Raw genomic sequence first — 16,453 nt, forward strand, 5'->3', positions numbered from 1 at the left:
GGTGTGCTACAGACCCCCAGGATCTGATCTGGATCTGGATAGAGACCGCTTTTAATGTTTTTACTGAAATAAATACTACTGGGAATTGTGTGATTATGAGAGACTTTAATTTCCCAGATATAGATTGGAGGACAAGTGTTATTAATAATAGTAGGGCCCAGATATTTCTGGATGTGATAACTGACAGATTTCTTCACCAAATAGTCACTGAATCAACAATAGGGGATGCCATTTTAGATTTGGTATTGGTGAGTAGTAAGGAGCTCACAGAAGAACTGGGGGCAACCTTGGTTCAAGTGATCATGGAGCTAATTCAGTTTAAACTAAATAGAAGGATAAACAAAAATAGATCTGCAACTAGGGGCCTTGATTTTAATAAATTAAGGGAATTCTTATGGAATTGGACTGGACAGAAGAACTCAAGGATCTGAATGTGGAGGAGGCTTGGAATTATTTTAAGTCAAAGTAGCAGAAGCTAGCTATAGCCTGCATCCCAAGTAAGAAGAAAAAATTCATAGGGAAGGGTTGCAGACCAACCTGGATGAACAAGCATCTTAAACAGGTGATTAAGAGAAAGCAGAAAGCCTACAAGGAATGGAAGATGAGATGGATCAGCAACGAAAGCTGCCTCTTGGAAGTCAGAAAGTGTAGGGAAAAAGTGAGAACTGCCATAAGCCAAGCAGAGTTGGACCTTGCAAAGGAGATTAAAACCAACAGCAAAATGTTCTATACTCATAAATAAAATGAAAACAAGGAAAGAAGTGGGACTTCTAATCACTGAGGATGAGGTAGGGATTAAAGATAATCTAGGCATGGCCCAACACCTAAATGAAGGGAGATTAATAGTGGAGTTCCTCAGGGATTGGCCTTGGAACCAATCTTATTTAACATGTTCATTAATGACCTCAGCACAAAAAGTGGGAGTGTGTGAATAAAATTAGCAGATGACACAAAGTCAATGCAGAGGAGGACCAGAATATCATACAAGAAGATCTGAATGATCTTGTAAACTGGAGTAATAGAAATGTGATGAAATTTAATAGTGCAAAATGCAAGGTCATGCACTTAGGGACTAAAAGCAAGGATTTTTGCTATAAACTGGTGATGCATCTGTTGGAAGTGACAGAGGAGGAGAAAGACCTGGGTCTGTTGGCTGAACACAGGATGACTCTGAGCTCCCAGTGTGAAGTGGCCATGAAAAAGGCTAATGAAGTCCTAGGATGCTTCAGCAAAGTATTTCCAGTAGAGACAGGGAAGTGTTAGTACCATTATACAAGGCACTGGTGAGACCTCATCTGGAATACGGTGTGCAATTCTGGTCTCCCATGTTTAAGGAGGATGAATTCAAACTGGAACAAGTGCAGAGAAGGGATACTAGGATGATCAGAAGAATGGAAAACCTACCTTATCAGACGAGACTCAAAGAGCTTGGCTTGTTTAGCCTAACCAAACAAAGGAAAGGGGGATAGCTCAGTGGTTTGAGCATTGGGCTGTTAAACCCAGGATTGAGAGTTCAATCCCTGAAGGGGCCATTTGGGGCAAAAAATCTGTCTGGGGATTGGTCCTTCTTTGAGCAGGGGGTTGGAATAGATGACCTCCTGAAGTCCCTTCCAGCCCTGATAGTCTATGAAAGTCTATGGGGAGATATGATCACTCTATACCAGGGGTCTCAAACTCAAATGACCCCGAGGGCCGCATGAGGACTAGTGCATTGGCCCGAGGGCCGCATCACTGACACGGGGTCTGGATGCAGGCTCTGTGCTCGATGCAGGCTCCAGGCTGCGGCAGGGGGTGGGGGTGCAGGCTTTGGGACGGAGTTTGGGGATAGGAGGGAGTGCAGGGGTGAGGGCTGTGGGGCTGAGGGCGAGGGGTACATGATGCAGGAGGGGGCTCAGGGCTAGGGAAGAGGGTTGGGCTGTGGGGTGAGGGCTGTGGATGAGGGGTTCATGATGCGAGGGGGCTCAGGGCTAGGGAAGAGGTTTGGGCTGTGGGGTGAGGGCTGTGGATGAGGGGTTCATGATGCGAGGGGGCTCAGGGCGCGGGAAGAGGCTTGGGCTGGGTGAGGATGAGGGCTCAGGGCTAGGGACGAGGTTTGGTGTGTGGGGTGTGGGCTGTGGTTGTGGGGTTCATGTTGTGGGGGCGCTCAGGGCTGGGGCAGAGGATTTGGGTGTGGGGGGATGAGGGCTCTGGCTGGGGTTGAGGATTAGGGTGCAGGGGGATGAGGGGTTCATGATGTGGGGGTGCTCAGGGCTGGGGCTGAGGATTAGGGTGCGGGGGGAATGAGGGCTCTGGCTGGGGCTGAGGGCTATACAAATACATCAGAGGGATAAACACCCGAGAGTGAGAGGAGTTATTTAAATTAAGTGCCACTGTGGACACAAAAACAAATGGATATAAACTGGCCATCAACAAGTTTAGGCTTGAAATTAGATGAGGAAGATCGGAGGCTATGAGGGGAATCCTGCCCTGGCTGCTGGGGGAAGCAGGGTAGGGGGATGGATCCCAGTCTCAGCTCCTTGGCATCTGGTGCTGTGGTGTCTCCCCCACCTGGATTAACCAATGTATTCAGATTGCAGCTCTGACCCTTAGGGTACGTCTACACTACCCGCCAGATCGGCAGGTAGTGATCGATCTATCAGGGATCGATTTATCGCATCTAGTGTAGACGCAATAAAATTGATCCCCGATTGCGCTGCTGTCGACTCCGGAACTCCACCATGGCGAGAGGCAGAAGTGGAGTCGACAGGGGAGCAGCAGCGGTTGACTCACCGCCATCCTCATGGCCAGGTAAATCAACCTAGATACGCTGACTTCAGCTACGCTATTCGTGTAGCTGAAGTTGCATATCTTAGGTCGATCTCCCCCCCAAGTGTAGACCTAGCCTTGATCTCTCCCCTATGCATTGTTCACTCCTGTCCACCTGGCTGCCTGATCTCTGATCTGGAAGAGCCTTCAGCCTATAGCCACACACAAGATCTTCTATACAGGATCATCTACCTCAGGTGTCCTTTCTCTGAGATGCCAATATGAGAAACTCCAAAGTGGGAGAAATGCCAATGTTTCTTCCCAGCCCCAGGCACTCAGATTGTCTTATTCTGGACAAGTGTCTGGGAATAGAGCAGGATTTCTCAAACAGGGGTCACTGCTTGTGTAGGGAAAGCCTCTGGCGGGCTGGGCCGGTGTGTTTACCTGCCCCATCCGCAGGTCTGGCCATTTGCAGCTCCCACTGGCTGCGGATCGCTGCTCTGGGCCAATGGGAGCTGCTGGAAACGGCAGCCAGTAAATCCCTTGGCCTGCGCTGCTTCCAGCAGCTCCCATTGGCCCGGAGCAGTGATCCGCAGCCAGTGGGAGCTGCGATCGGCCAGACCTGCAGACGGGGCAGGTAAAACACACCGGCCCGGCCCGCCAGGGGCTTTCCCTACACAAGCAGTGACCCCTGTTTGAGAAACCCTGGAATAGAGGGAGCAGAGGCTGCACCTGGAGATTCAGGGTTACATGTGTTTATTTATCAAAGGGAAAATAAATCATTTTAAAAATTATCCCAGATTCAACAGGGTCAGGACCCAGTGGGATCAGCCTTGTCCCCCAAGGAGCTTTGAACTACCTGATGGAAGCTGGACAAGCCAGGCAAGTCTCTGGTGACTCTGGAATGCTCCATGGGAGGCGCGTTTGAAGAAAACCTGAAGAAACCTGCAGTAAAGCCAAGGCTCACCTGCATGGGAAAATGATGAGCCGAGTAACAAGGAAAACGGATGAGAAAGTTAAGAAGAGAAGGTCGCTTGCGGGTCTCCAGTTCAAGTAATGAAGCAGCTTGGTTAGCTGGGGAGAGAAGAAACAAGCCATTATTGTCAACCAGTGTGCGATGGCACCGTGAACACCCACACAGACAAGTGAGGCACAGTGCGACATTCAGTCCTCAAATCAAACTCAGAGGCCAAAGAGGGGTCATAGGACTCAAACTCCCCTTTCAGACCTGCAGGCAGCACATCCTGGACAAGGTGGAAACCCTAAGTAAGTGCAGGAAATTACATTTCCTGAGAGAGGGGAGGAACTCTTTACATACTATGCCCAGAATTTTATTGGATAAAGTACTTTCAGGTTTTTTCCAGAGAGTTTTTCCTGCTCCAGGGACAATGTTTATCTAGGTCTTTTCAGCAGCAAGAAACTGACTCTCACCTGCCTGATCTGCTTGTGTCTTCATTTACCCAAGGGCAAAATGAGTGTACAATGCTCTGAGATCAGAATGGCAGCATTTTGCCCTCACTTTGCACAGGTATCACTGGTGACACAAGGTGCCAGGCACGGAGAATCAGACCCAATAACAGTAATTCCTTCTATAGCTGCTACTTGTCTAGCAAAAGCACCAAATCATGAATCACCAAATGAGCTAGAGAAGTAGTAATATGTATCCATAAATTCTTTCAGTTGATAATTAACACAGACTTTATACGTCTATAACCTGTAAGCAGTCAGGCGGCTTTTGGTGGCGCGCCTGCAGGAGGTCCGCTGGTAATGTGGATTCGGCGGCATGCCTGCAGGAGGTCTGCCGGTCCTACGCCTTTGGCGTATCCGCCACCAAATTGCTGCCAAAGCTGTGGGACCAGCGGACCTCCCGCAGAAACATTGCCGAAGGCAGCCTCACTGTCGCCGTCATGGCAACCGGCAGGCCGGTCCCTGCAGCCTGCCGCCCCAGGCATGCACTTGGTGTGCTGGTGCCTGGAGCTGTCCCCGAACGCAGGTGACAGCCTGGTCATTTTAATTCTAATGCTTATAAGAGAGAACATGCCCAGGTTTGTAAACTGTGTGTCTAAACTACAGTGAGTCTGCTGTATAATGTTTGCTTGGGATTGGACTACATGTTTACCCAGCTAACTAGAAACAAGTTTCAAGCTCTTGGGGATTGCTAGGTATTCTGAGACTTTGAACTGCATCCATGCAGTGTGCGTACACCCACTCTTTGCAGAGAGGGACTCAAGCCAGCATGCACAGTAAAAACAGAGGGAAACATTCCGAAGGCTGCACATCACCAAATTTCTCAGTGGCCACTGATTTTGGGCATCCAGCTTGTGACACCTGATTCTGATTTTCAGAGGTCATGAATGCCCACAGCCCCACCTGAAATCAATGGGAGCTGCAGGGGCTCAGAAACTCTGAAATTCAGGGGTTTAAAGTTAGGCACCCAAAAACTGGGGCATGCATAATCAGTGGTGACTTTGGAAAATTTGGGCCCAAGTATCTATATAATCTAATCAAATGTCACCGGAAGCTGTCACCACTCTTAAAAAGATAGTGACCATAATTTGGAAGTTCTAGTAGAGATTCCATAGTGAAGATTGTGCTGAAGTTTACACTCAAAGCAGAACTAAAATCCCTCTTTCACAATTCAATAAATAAATTCAATTTCTAAATTTGACATCATTGCTCATCGGAAGACAATTGAATCGTCTAGGTTATTTCTTTGGTGAAATACTCTTACTTTTCCAGAATGAAAGATGAGTTAGTTGGAAGTAGAGTCACTTGTGTTGCTAAGCACGTGTATAAGAGAGAGCAGGATCAGAACCTAACATTGTCCGACAAGAGATTTCACCCAACACAAAATGCTGCTTAGAGTTCTTTTTAAAATTTCTCTTAGCATTTCTTTTTAGAGATAATAAAATAAAATGCAGGGGACTGGACTAGACGACCTCTTGAGGTCCCTTCCATTCTTACAATTGTATGAAAATAAACCAAGAAAATGGAGACCGCATGGGAGGGATATCACAATGTATCCACTACAGTGCAACAGGAGTACATGTTCTAAGAAAGGAAGCCAAAGTGCACAGCTATTTTATAACCAGTGAATAACCTACCTCTAGGAGAAAAGTGGAAGAAACATGGAGCAACATCACCAAAGACCCAATCCGGAGGTAATTGGCACAGTACGAGTAACTGATCAGTGTGATGGTAGTTGCGTGGTGCACAATTTGTTCCTTAAAGTCCTGGAATAAGAAGACAGATTGAGTTCCAGTTTTGTGACAAACTGCAGGTAACAGCACAAGGGATACCGCTGCCTTTCTAGTGTTTAGAAACTGTCTCTAGATAATCTAAACTCTCTCTAGATGTACTGGGATCTCACCTGGCTTCCCAGAACATGACATGCGTTAGATGCAGAAAAATGACTTTGAGAGTATGGGCATGGCTACACTTGCAGCTGTACAGTACTTTGAGTTAAACCAGCCCTCGGAGACTGCAGCAGGGAAAGCACTGCAGTGTGTTCACACTGTCAGCTGCAAGTGCACTGGCGTGGCCACATTTGCAGCACTTGCAGAGGCACTGGGAGTGGTGCATTATGGACAGCTATCCCACAGAGCACCTCTTCCCATTCTGGCGCTGTGGCTTGTGGGAAGGGGGCGGGGCATTTTGCATCCTGTTCCAATGCCCCATGATGCATCACTTTGCATCCCAGCAAACCCTATGCTTCCGTCCACATTTGGCGCTCTGTCTTCCCTTTCGGTCTGCAGGAATGGATACCGAACTGCTGAGGAATATGCTGATGGGTCTCACCAGCACGTCACGAATTGCAGTCAAGTTATTCCTTAAGCTACAAACTGACAGTGAGGAGTCTGATGATATCGACTCACAACGCATACGACACGAGATTGCTTGTGGCATTCACGGACATGCTCACCACCGTGGAATGCCACTTTTGGGCTTGGGAAACAAGCACTGAGTTGTGGGATCACATCGTCCTGCAAGTCTGGGATGATGAGCAGTGGCTGCAGAACTTTCGGATGAGGAAAGCCACTTTCATGGGACTGTGTGCTGAGCTCGCCCCCCTCCTGCAGCGCAAGGACACGAGATTGAGAGCTGCCCTGCTGGTGGAGAAGCTGGTGGCTATTGCAGTCTGGAAACTGGCAACTCCAGACAGCTACCGATCGGTCGCTAACCAGTTTGGAGTGGGAAGGGTGACCACTGGAATTGTGCTGGTACAAGTGTGCAGGGCTTTTAATTGCATCGTGCTCAGAAGAACCGTGATTTTGGTCAACGTGCGTGACATTGTGGCTGGCTTTGCTCAAATGGGTTTCCCTAACTGTGGAGGGGTGATAGATGGGACGCATATTCCAATTCTGACACCAGACCATCTAGCCTCCAAGTATGTTAATCGGAAGGGCTATTTCTCTATGGTTCTCCAGGCGCTTGTGGATCACCGTGGGCGTTTTATGGACATTAATGCAGGCTGGTCCGGAAAGGTGCATGACGCACGCATCTTTCGGAACGCTGGCCTGTTCAGGAAGCTGCAAGTGGGGACTTTCTTCCCAAACCAGATGATCACCGTAGGGGAATTCGAAATGCCCATTGTGATCCTTGGAGACCCTGCTTATCCTTTAATGCCATGGCTCATGAAACCCTACACAGGGAGCCTTGACTAGGGTGACCAGATGAGAGGGAGAAAATATCGGGACACATGGGGCGGGTGGGGGGGGGGTATCCGCCAGCAGAGGAGGAAAAAAAAAAAAGGGCAAGTGCTGCCGGCGGAGCAGCGAGGAGAAAAAAAATTGTTAGTTAGTCTTTAAGGTGCCACAAGTACTCCTCACACAGACTAACATGGCTACCACTCTGAAACCTGTCTCTTTGAGTTAGCTCAGTCCCACGGAATTATATGGCTTGACATTAAATTAAAAGCTTTTCTCTGCTGAAATGGATAGATTTGCCCTCCTGTCAACACTGAGTGGGGAAAATTAACCCTCTAAGGAAAGGGATAATTTCTGTCTGCATCTGTCTATTGATCCAGACTGAACTTACCACACTAGAATCTAGGCATTGTTCAAACTGGCCTTTGAACGCAGGGTCACTATAGGATGTAGAGCGTTTAAAACAGATTGGGGTGACTCTCCCCACAGCCTGAAGTGCGGGTCACTGACAAACTGATGAGGCAGACAGGAGACAGTTGTGAGGGTGCAGAGCTGAAAGAAGTGGAAGGGTGCTGGATAGGTCCCTGACTTTGTTATTTTGCATTGGACCCCAGATAACCTCTGGCTGGCCACTCACGTCTCACACATCGCTGTCTAGAACCTGAGAACTTCCTCTCACCTTTCTTTTCACATCAAAGGCCATGGTGAAAGTCAGTGACAAGGCAAAGGAGAGTTCCATCATGTAGTACCAGTACACAGAGCGCTGTAGTGGCTGCAACAGTAAAACAAAGAGGCTTAGTTAATGCATAAACCATGGGGAAGAGCAGATAGATGCAAAGAGAACCAGAGCTGAATACGTTTGCTGTGTCTGAAATGATTTACTTGGGCACAGGGAATCTGGTAAAGAGTGAATCAGTAGAGCTGTGTGGGAAATAGTTTATCTGTTCTGTGAAAAATTGAGATTTTAAAATCCGCCCCCCATCTGTATTGAGATGAACCTGACCCTTTTAGATGGAAAAATATATTTGAGAGGGAGACACATACCCCCGCCACAACCCCAGAAGAGCCAACGGCCTAGGGGGCTCTTCCTTGGAACATGGATGACCCAGATTCAAGTCCCTCCTCTGCTAGATTTAGAGCAGGGACTTGAACCAGGGCCTCTTCCACCCCGCTGAGTGCCCTCGCTCATTGTAATCAGAAATTCTAGGATGTTCCTGCACAATATTTTGTTTTTGCCAAACTGGAATTTTCTGTTTTGTTGAAAAATTCCCAACCAGCTCTATGGATCAGAGACTAGTGGTCCAGGGTTTGACACTGGGATCACTGAGGTCCCAACAGTTGTTTTTGTTTCAGTACCTACAAGCTGATATGCTACAGCTATTTATTATACTACATGAACCCTCTCCTGCCCCTCATGCATTAATACAGTGTTAAAGTTGCATAGTCAACACTCAAGATTTATTACAGTGCCTTGATTCAGGGGTCTGTCCCCAGGGAACAGCTTGGTTAAGACAAGGAATAGGGCTAGGTTAAAAAGAGATTCAACAAATTGGTGCAAAAAACAATACAACTGAGGGAACAAGAGAGTCATAGTAATAAGGTTATACAATTACATGGTCCAGCAAGGGGTGCAGCTTATTTCTACCAAATCAGTGGGTTGTTTTAAACTTGTGTCCGTTTCTATTCTTTTAAAACAATGCCCAGTTCTGTATATTTATATTACATTAAAAAAAAACCTCCATTTAAAGGGTTGCAAAGTTAAGCACTCAAAAGTCAGGAAGTGTCAGGATTAAGACTGACTTTGCAAACTTACTTCAGCTCCTTTGTATGTATGCATGCATTAAGGTACAGTCTTTAATTACATGATCACATGCGATTTTTTGCCCCACGAACCCTTTTCAGCACTTCTATAAGTCCAAATACATAAATAATTTTGCTTTAGATTTAAACTGTTGATATTCAATAATAATATTTAGCATCTGCCTAGCAGGTTGCCTCTGTGGATCTCAAAGCATTTTTACAAAGATGTTTATCTGAAGAATATCACTTTAAAGACAGGAGAATTGAAGTGCAGGGAATAGGCACTTGCACTATGTCACACAGCATGTCTGTAGTAGCTGAAGTCACAGAAAAAGCCCAGGTCCCTGACTGCTAGTCCCAAACTAGTGCTCCAGACATGGGGACATGCTACCTAGAGCTGACTGAGAAAGGAAGGGGATGCAGAACTGACATTTCCATCCAATGAGGCCCTGTTCATAGAATCATAGAATCTCAGGGTTGGAAGGGACCTCAGGAGGTCATCTAGTCCAACCCCCTGCTCAAAGCAGGACCAAACCCAACTAAATCATCCCAGCCAGGGCTTTGTCAAGCCTGACCTTAAAACCTCTAAGGAAGGAGATTCCACCACCTCCCTAGGTAACCCATTCCAGTTCACCACCCTACTAGTGAAAAAGTTTTTCCTAATGTCCAACCTAAACCTCCCCCTCTGCAACTTGAGACCATTACTCCTTGTTCTGTCATCTTCTACCACTGAGAACAGTCTAGATCCATCCTCTTTGGAACCCCCTTTCAGGTAGTTGAAAGCAGCTATCAAATCCCCCCTCATTCTTCTCTTCTGCAGGCTAAACAATCCCAGTTCCCTCAGCCTCTCCTCATAAGTCATGTGCTCCAGCCTCCTAATCATTTTTGTTGCCCTCCGCTGGACTCTCTCCAATTTATCCACATCCTTCTTGTAGTGTGGGGCCCAAAACTGGACACAGTACTCCAAATGAGGCCTCACCAGTGCTGAATAGAGGGGAGTGATCACATCCCTCGATCTGCTGGAAATGCCCCTACTTATACAACCCAAAATGCCATTAGCCTTCTTGGCAACAAGGGCACACTGTTGACTCATATTCAGCTTTTCGTACACCGTAACCCCTAGGTCCTTTTCTGCAGAACTGCTGCCCAGCCATTCGGTCCCTAGTCTGTAGCAGTGCATGGGATTCTTCCATCCTAAGTGCAGGACTCTGCACTTATCCATGTTGAACCTCATCATATTTCTTTTGGCCCAATCCTCTAATGTGTCTAGGTCCCTCTGTATCCTATCTCTACCCTCCAGCGTATCAACCACTCCTCCCAGTTTAGTGTCATCTGCAAACTTGCTAAGGGTGCAGTCCACAGCATCCTCCAGATCGTTAATGAAGATATTGAACAAAACCGGCCCCAGCACCGACCCTTGGGGCACTCCACTTGATACCGGCTGCCAACTAGACATGGAACCATTGATCACTACCCGTTGAGCCCGACCATTTAGCCAGTTTTCTATCCACCTTACCGTCCATTCATCCAGCCCATACTTTAACTTGCTGGCAAGAATACTGTGGGAATACTGTTGGGACAGGTCATAGCATTCCCAGGTTCCACTGCACTTGAATAACCAAGGGCAAAAACTAGTTGTCTCTCAGTAACCAAGGTTTCCATCAATCAGTAGAACAGACATCATCCCCTTAAGTAAGTAACATTAATTACATTGGAAACCACAGCATATATCTTTTAACCCCTATAGATGGGGTATATAGGTTTTGCCCAGTACTGAGAGGTTAACAGGTTAAATTCATCTCCCTAAATAAGCCAGAGAAGGCACCTGTATCAAGGGAGTGTGTATCAGGCTTGGGAAATGTGTTAGACAGAGTGTGCTGAGATGTCCCTAAAGCAGACTGGAGAAGCCTGTATCCCCAGCACATCCTCCAGCAGCTGAGAAAGGACACTGCTCTAAGGCCTGGTCTACACTAGGACTTTAAGTCGAATTTAGCAGCGTTAATTCGAACTAACCGCTCAACCGTCCACACCAGGAAGCCATTTAATTCGAACTAGAGGGCTCTTTAGTTCGAATTTGGTACTCCACCCCGACAGGTGGAGTAGCACTAAATTCGACATGGCTAGCTCGAATTAGGCTAGGTGTGGATGCTAATCGGACTTCTTAGCTCCGGGAGCTATCCCACACTGCACCACTCTGTTGACGCTCTGGACAGCAGTCCGAGCTTGGATGCTCTGACCAGCCACACAGGAAATGACCCGGGAAAATTTGAATTCCTTTTCCTGTCTGGGCACTTTGAATCTGACGTCCTGGTTGGACATCGGGGCGAGCTCCGCAGCACCTGCAACGATGCAGAGCTCTCCAGCAGAGGAGTCCGGGCAATCCAAGAATAGAAAGAGGTCCCCAGCATGGACTGACCGGGAAGTCATGGATCTGATCGGTGTGTGGGGCGAGGAGTCTGTGCTCTCGGAGCTGCGCTCCAGCAAGCGGAATGCAAAGACCTTCGAGAAGGTCTCCAAAGCAATGATAGACAAAGGATACAGCCGGGATGCGATGCAGTGCCGCGTGAAAGTCAAGGACCTGAGACAAGGTTACCAAAAAGTCAGAGCGGCAAACGGACGCTCTGGAGCACAGCCCCAGACATGCTGCTTCTAAGAGGCACTGCATGCCATTCTCGGTGGGTCTGCCACCACTGCCCCACCAGTGACCGTGGACTCTGAGGATGGCATAGTGTACCTGGACAGTTCCTCAGCGATGTTCGCCAATGGGGAAGATGAGGAAGGGTTTGTGGAGGACGGCGCAGGCGACAGCGAACACAATACCGCTTGCCCTGACAGCCAGGATCTCTTCATCACCCGCACAGAGATCCCCTAACCAACCGTCCCCGCCCGTTAACCCGGACTCAGAATCAGGGGAAGGATCAGGCGGTAAGTGCTATAAACATGGAAACATTTATTTTTTAAAAAACAGGTATAGAAAAAATAGAAATACTATATAAAAAAATTTAAATGTCAAACTATATAAATATTGCACAGACAATCTAGGAAGTTTCTGGAAAGTGTAGGGGACAATTTCCTGGTGCAAGTGCTGGAGGAACCAACTAGGGGAAAAGCTCTTCTTGACCTGCTGCTCACAAACAGGGAAGAAATAGTAGAGGAAGCAATAGTGGATGGGAACCTGGGGGGCAGTGACCATCAGATGGTCGAGTTCAGGATCCTGACACAAGGAAAAAGGGAAAGCAGTAGAACAGAGACCCTGGACTTCAGAAAAGCAGACTTTGACTCCCTCAGGGAACTGATGGGCAAGGTCCCCTGGGAGAATAACATGACGGGGAAAGGAGTCGAGGAAAGCTGGCTGTATTTCAAAGAAACCTTATTGAGGTTGCAGGAACAAACCATCCCGATGTGTAGGAAGAGAAGTAAATATGGCAGGCGACCAGCTTGGCTTAACAGTGAAATCCTTGCTCGTCTTAAACACAAAAGAACAGCTTACAAGAAGTGGAAGATTGGACAAATAACCAGGGAGGAGTATAAAAGTATTGTTCAGGCATGCAGGTGTGAAATCAGGAAGGCCAAATCACACTTGGAGTTGCAGCTAGCTGGAGATGTTAGGAGTAACAAGAAGGGTTTCTTTAGGTACGTTAGCAACAGGAAGAAAGTCAAGGAAAGTGTGGGCCCCTTGCTGAATGAGGGAGGGAACCTAGTGACAGAGGATGTGGAGAAAGCTAGTGTACTCAATGCTTTTTTTGCCTCTGTCTTCACAGACAAGGTCAGCTCCCAGACAGCTGCACTCTGCAGCACGGTATGGCGAGGAGGTGACCAGCTCTCTGTGGAGAAAGAAGTAGTTCGGGGCTATTTAGGAAAGCTGGACGAGCACAAGTCCATGGGGCCGGATGCGCTGCTTCCGAGGGTGCTAAAGGAGTTGGCCGATGAGATTGCAGAGCCATTGGCCATTATCTTTGAAAAATCATGGTGATCGGGGGAGGTCCCGGATGACTGGAAAAAAGCTAATGTAGTGCCCATCTTTAAAAAAGGGAAGAAGGAAGATCCAGGGAACTACAGGCCAGTCAGTCTCACCTCAGTCCCTGGAAAAATCATGGAACAGGTCCTCAAGGAATCAATCCTGAACCACTTAAAGAGGGGAAAGTGATCAGGAACAGTCAGCATGGATTCACCAAGGGCAAGTCATGCCTGACTAACCTAATTGCCTTCTATGATGAGATAACCGGCTCTGTGGATGAGGGGAAAGCAGTGGATGTACTATTTCTGGATTTTAGCAAAGCTTTTGATACAGTCTCCCACAGTATTCTTGCCAGCAAGTTAAAGAAGTCTGGGCTGGATGAATGGACGGTAAGGTGGATAGAAAACTGGCTAGATGGTCGGGCTCAACGGGTAGTGATCAATGGTTCCATGTCTAGATGGCAGCCGGTATCAAGTGGAGTGCCCCAAGGGTCGGTGCTGGGGCCGGTTTTGTTCAATATCTTCATTAACGATCTGGAGGATGGTGTGGACTGCACCCTTAGCAAGTTTGCAGATGACACTAAACTGGGAGGAGTGGTTGATACGCTGGAGGGTAGGGATAGGATACAGAGGGACCTAGACAAATTAGAGGATTGGGCCAAAAGAAATATGATGAGGTTCAACAAGGTCAAGTGCAGAGTCCTGCACTTAGGACGGAAGAATCCCATGCACTGCTACAGACTAGGGACCGAATGGCTGGGTAGCAGTTCTGCAGAAAAGGACCTAGGGGTTACGGTGGACGAAAAGCTGAATATGAGTCAACAGTGTGCCCTTGTTGCCAAGAAGGCTAATGGCATTTTGGGTTGTATAAGTAGGGGCATTTCCAGCAGATCAAGGGATGTGATCATCCCCCTCTACTCAGCACTGGTGAGGCCTCATTTGGAGTACTGTGTCCAGTTTTGGGCCCCACACTACAAGAAGGATGTGGATAAATTGGAGGGAGTCCAGCGGAGGGCAACAAAAATGATTAGGGGGCTGGAGCACATGACTTATGAGGAGAGGCTGAGGGAACTGGGATTGTTTAGCCTGCAGAAGAGAAGAATGAGGGGGGATTTGATAGCTGCTTTCAACTACCTGAAAGGGGGTTCCAAAGAGGATGGATCTAGACTGTTCTCAGTGGTAGAAGATGACAGAACAAGGAGTAATTGTCTCAAGTTGCAGAGGGGGAGGTTTAGGTTGGATATTAGGAAAAACTTTTTCACTAGTAGGGTGGTGAAGAACTGGAATGGGTTACCTAGGGAGGTAGTGGAATCTCCTTCCTTAGAGGTTTTTAAGGTCAGGCTTGACAAAGCCCTGGCTGGGATGATTTAGTTGGGTTTGGTCCTGCTTTGAGCAGGGGGTTGGACTAGATGACCTCCTGAGGTCCCTTCCAACCCTGAGATTCTATGATTCTATGATTCTATGAAATAGTAGGTCCACACATATAGGGATTGAACAATAATCCTCTTGGGACAGTTCAACAAAGCTCTCAGAGAGCTGCTCGAAAAGCCTCTGCAGGAGGTTCCTGGGGAGAGGTGCCTTGTTGGGTGCTCCGTGGAAGCACACTCTTCCGCGCCAGGACATCCTAATGTAGAGAGGAATCTTCGCCTCCACCAGCATTGCTGCATATGGTCCTGGTATGTGCAAGGCTTCCCTTAGCATCCGCTCTCTCTGACTCCGAGTGACCCGCCTCAGGGTGATGTCGTTCTGGACAGGCTGCATCTAAGTAGGGCAATTAGTGTATTGTTACTATTGTTAATGGTTTAAAATTAGGTTGCATAACAACGACCCTCGCTTAACAGCCACGTGCTGGAGGCCACAGAGAACAAGCATACATTGATCTTTCCCGTGCACTGGCGGGAGGGGCTGGAAAAGGCTCAGCCTTTCTGCTTTCCAGATTGCCTTTAGCAGGAGAGCACAGCTATCCACTAACTGATAAGCATTATCTACTTTAAGGCTTACCAGGACTGTCTGCAAGACGGATTCAGCTGTCTCTCCCCGCTTGTCCGCTCTCCTGTGCAATGGCACCGCCAATGAGAGCGTATTCCGAAATCTCGAACTTGTCCTGAGATCTCGTGGAACTTGGTGCCCTGTATGGTCTTGTTCAGAGAAACTGACTAGACTGTGTTCACTGTTCGCAAACATGTATCTGTTCAAGGAAATCACTTACTGTTTCCCATCACACAGCTTCTGCTCTTTCCCGGACTGCCCCGGCATCCCCCTCGCAGAGGCTGGCTCATATTAGGCGGCGAAAGAAAAAGACTCGGGACGAGATGTTCGCAGAACTGATGGCCTGCTCCAGAGCCGAGGCGGCCCAGCAGAGCCAGTGGAGGGAGACCCTCTCTCAGCAGCAGCGCTCACACAGCGAACGGGAGGACAGGTGGCGGCAGGAAGACCAGCAGGCGACTCAAACGCTGCTTGGGCTAATGAGGGAGCAAACGGACACGCTCCGGCGCCTTGTTGATGTTCTGCAGGACCGCAGGCAGGAGGAGAGAGCCCCCCTGCACTGTATCTGCAACCACCCTCCAACGCCAAGAAGTCCTGTCCCCCCCTCACCGAAAATTACAAGACGGAGGGGCGGTAGGGGCCGTGAGAACTGTCACTGCACCACAGCTGAGCGCTAATGTACCACACACCTCTGACGCTATAACTGTAGAAGCGCTTCCCTTACAGGATCACCCAGTCCCAAATCCAAGTTTCATCACCCCACTATGTAGTAGATTAATAAAAGCTGTTTGCTGTTGTTCACTCTTTCCGTCACGTCTTTCGTGTCAGAAGACTGTGTATGTAGGGGGGGGCAGGGGATTTATAATTGCACGGGATAGCCTACATTAGCAGGGTACAGACTATCGGGGGCAGGATCAACTGCAGGGCACACACACACTGCATTCAGTAGTCACCAGGGTCCCTCTATGTGGTGTATGCTGCCCCGGGTCATTCTGTGATGTGTACGCTTGTCCACGGTCCTAGCGCCTGCCACCCCCTAATGTTAAGGCACGCTGCCCTTACCATGCACTTCCACCGTAAGCGCGATCCTCTCCGCTGCCCTGAGCCCCAACAAGAGCCCTCATCCACAGACAGATACTCACCCTTCCCCCACACCCCTCACCCCTTCCTACGCCCAAACCCACAGCCCAGAGCCTGCATCCAAACCCCTATCCAAAGACGGCACCACTCGCCCCTTCCTGCAAACCCACCCCTACATGCACAACCACTTGAAACCGTCCCCCACCCCAGAGACCTATGTAGGAGCAGGAGGCTGTCCG

General features: G+C 48.4%; 1 protein-coding gene across 1 annotated transcript in view; it reads right to left on the bottom strand.

Annotated features, from left to right (window-relative positions):
* Positions 1 to 16,453, bottom strand: part of LOC123356102 (ceramide synthase 4-like) — a 51,903-nt gene that overhangs the window by 7,754 nt on the left and 27,696 nt on the right. Inside the window, exons 7-9 of the mRNA XM_044999074.1 lie at positions 8,071 to 8,163; positions 5,850 to 5,978; positions 3,713 to 3,819 (exon numbers count right to left, since the gene is read on the bottom strand). Coding sequence (XP_044855009.1) covers positions 3,713 to 3,819; positions 5,850 to 5,978; positions 8,071 to 8,163 — 329 coding nt within the window. The remainder of the gene's footprint in view (positions 1 to 3,712; positions 3,820 to 5,849; positions 5,979 to 8,070; positions 8,164 to 16,453) is intronic.

The sequence above is a fragment of the Mauremys mutica genome, chromosome 24 (genome assembly GCF_020497125.1).
Source record: "Mauremys mutica isolate MM-2020 ecotype Southern chromosome 24, ASM2049712v1, whole genome shotgun sequence".
NCBI classification, from domain to species: Eukaryota; Metazoa; Chordata; order Testudines; family Geoemydidae; genus Mauremys; species Mauremys mutica.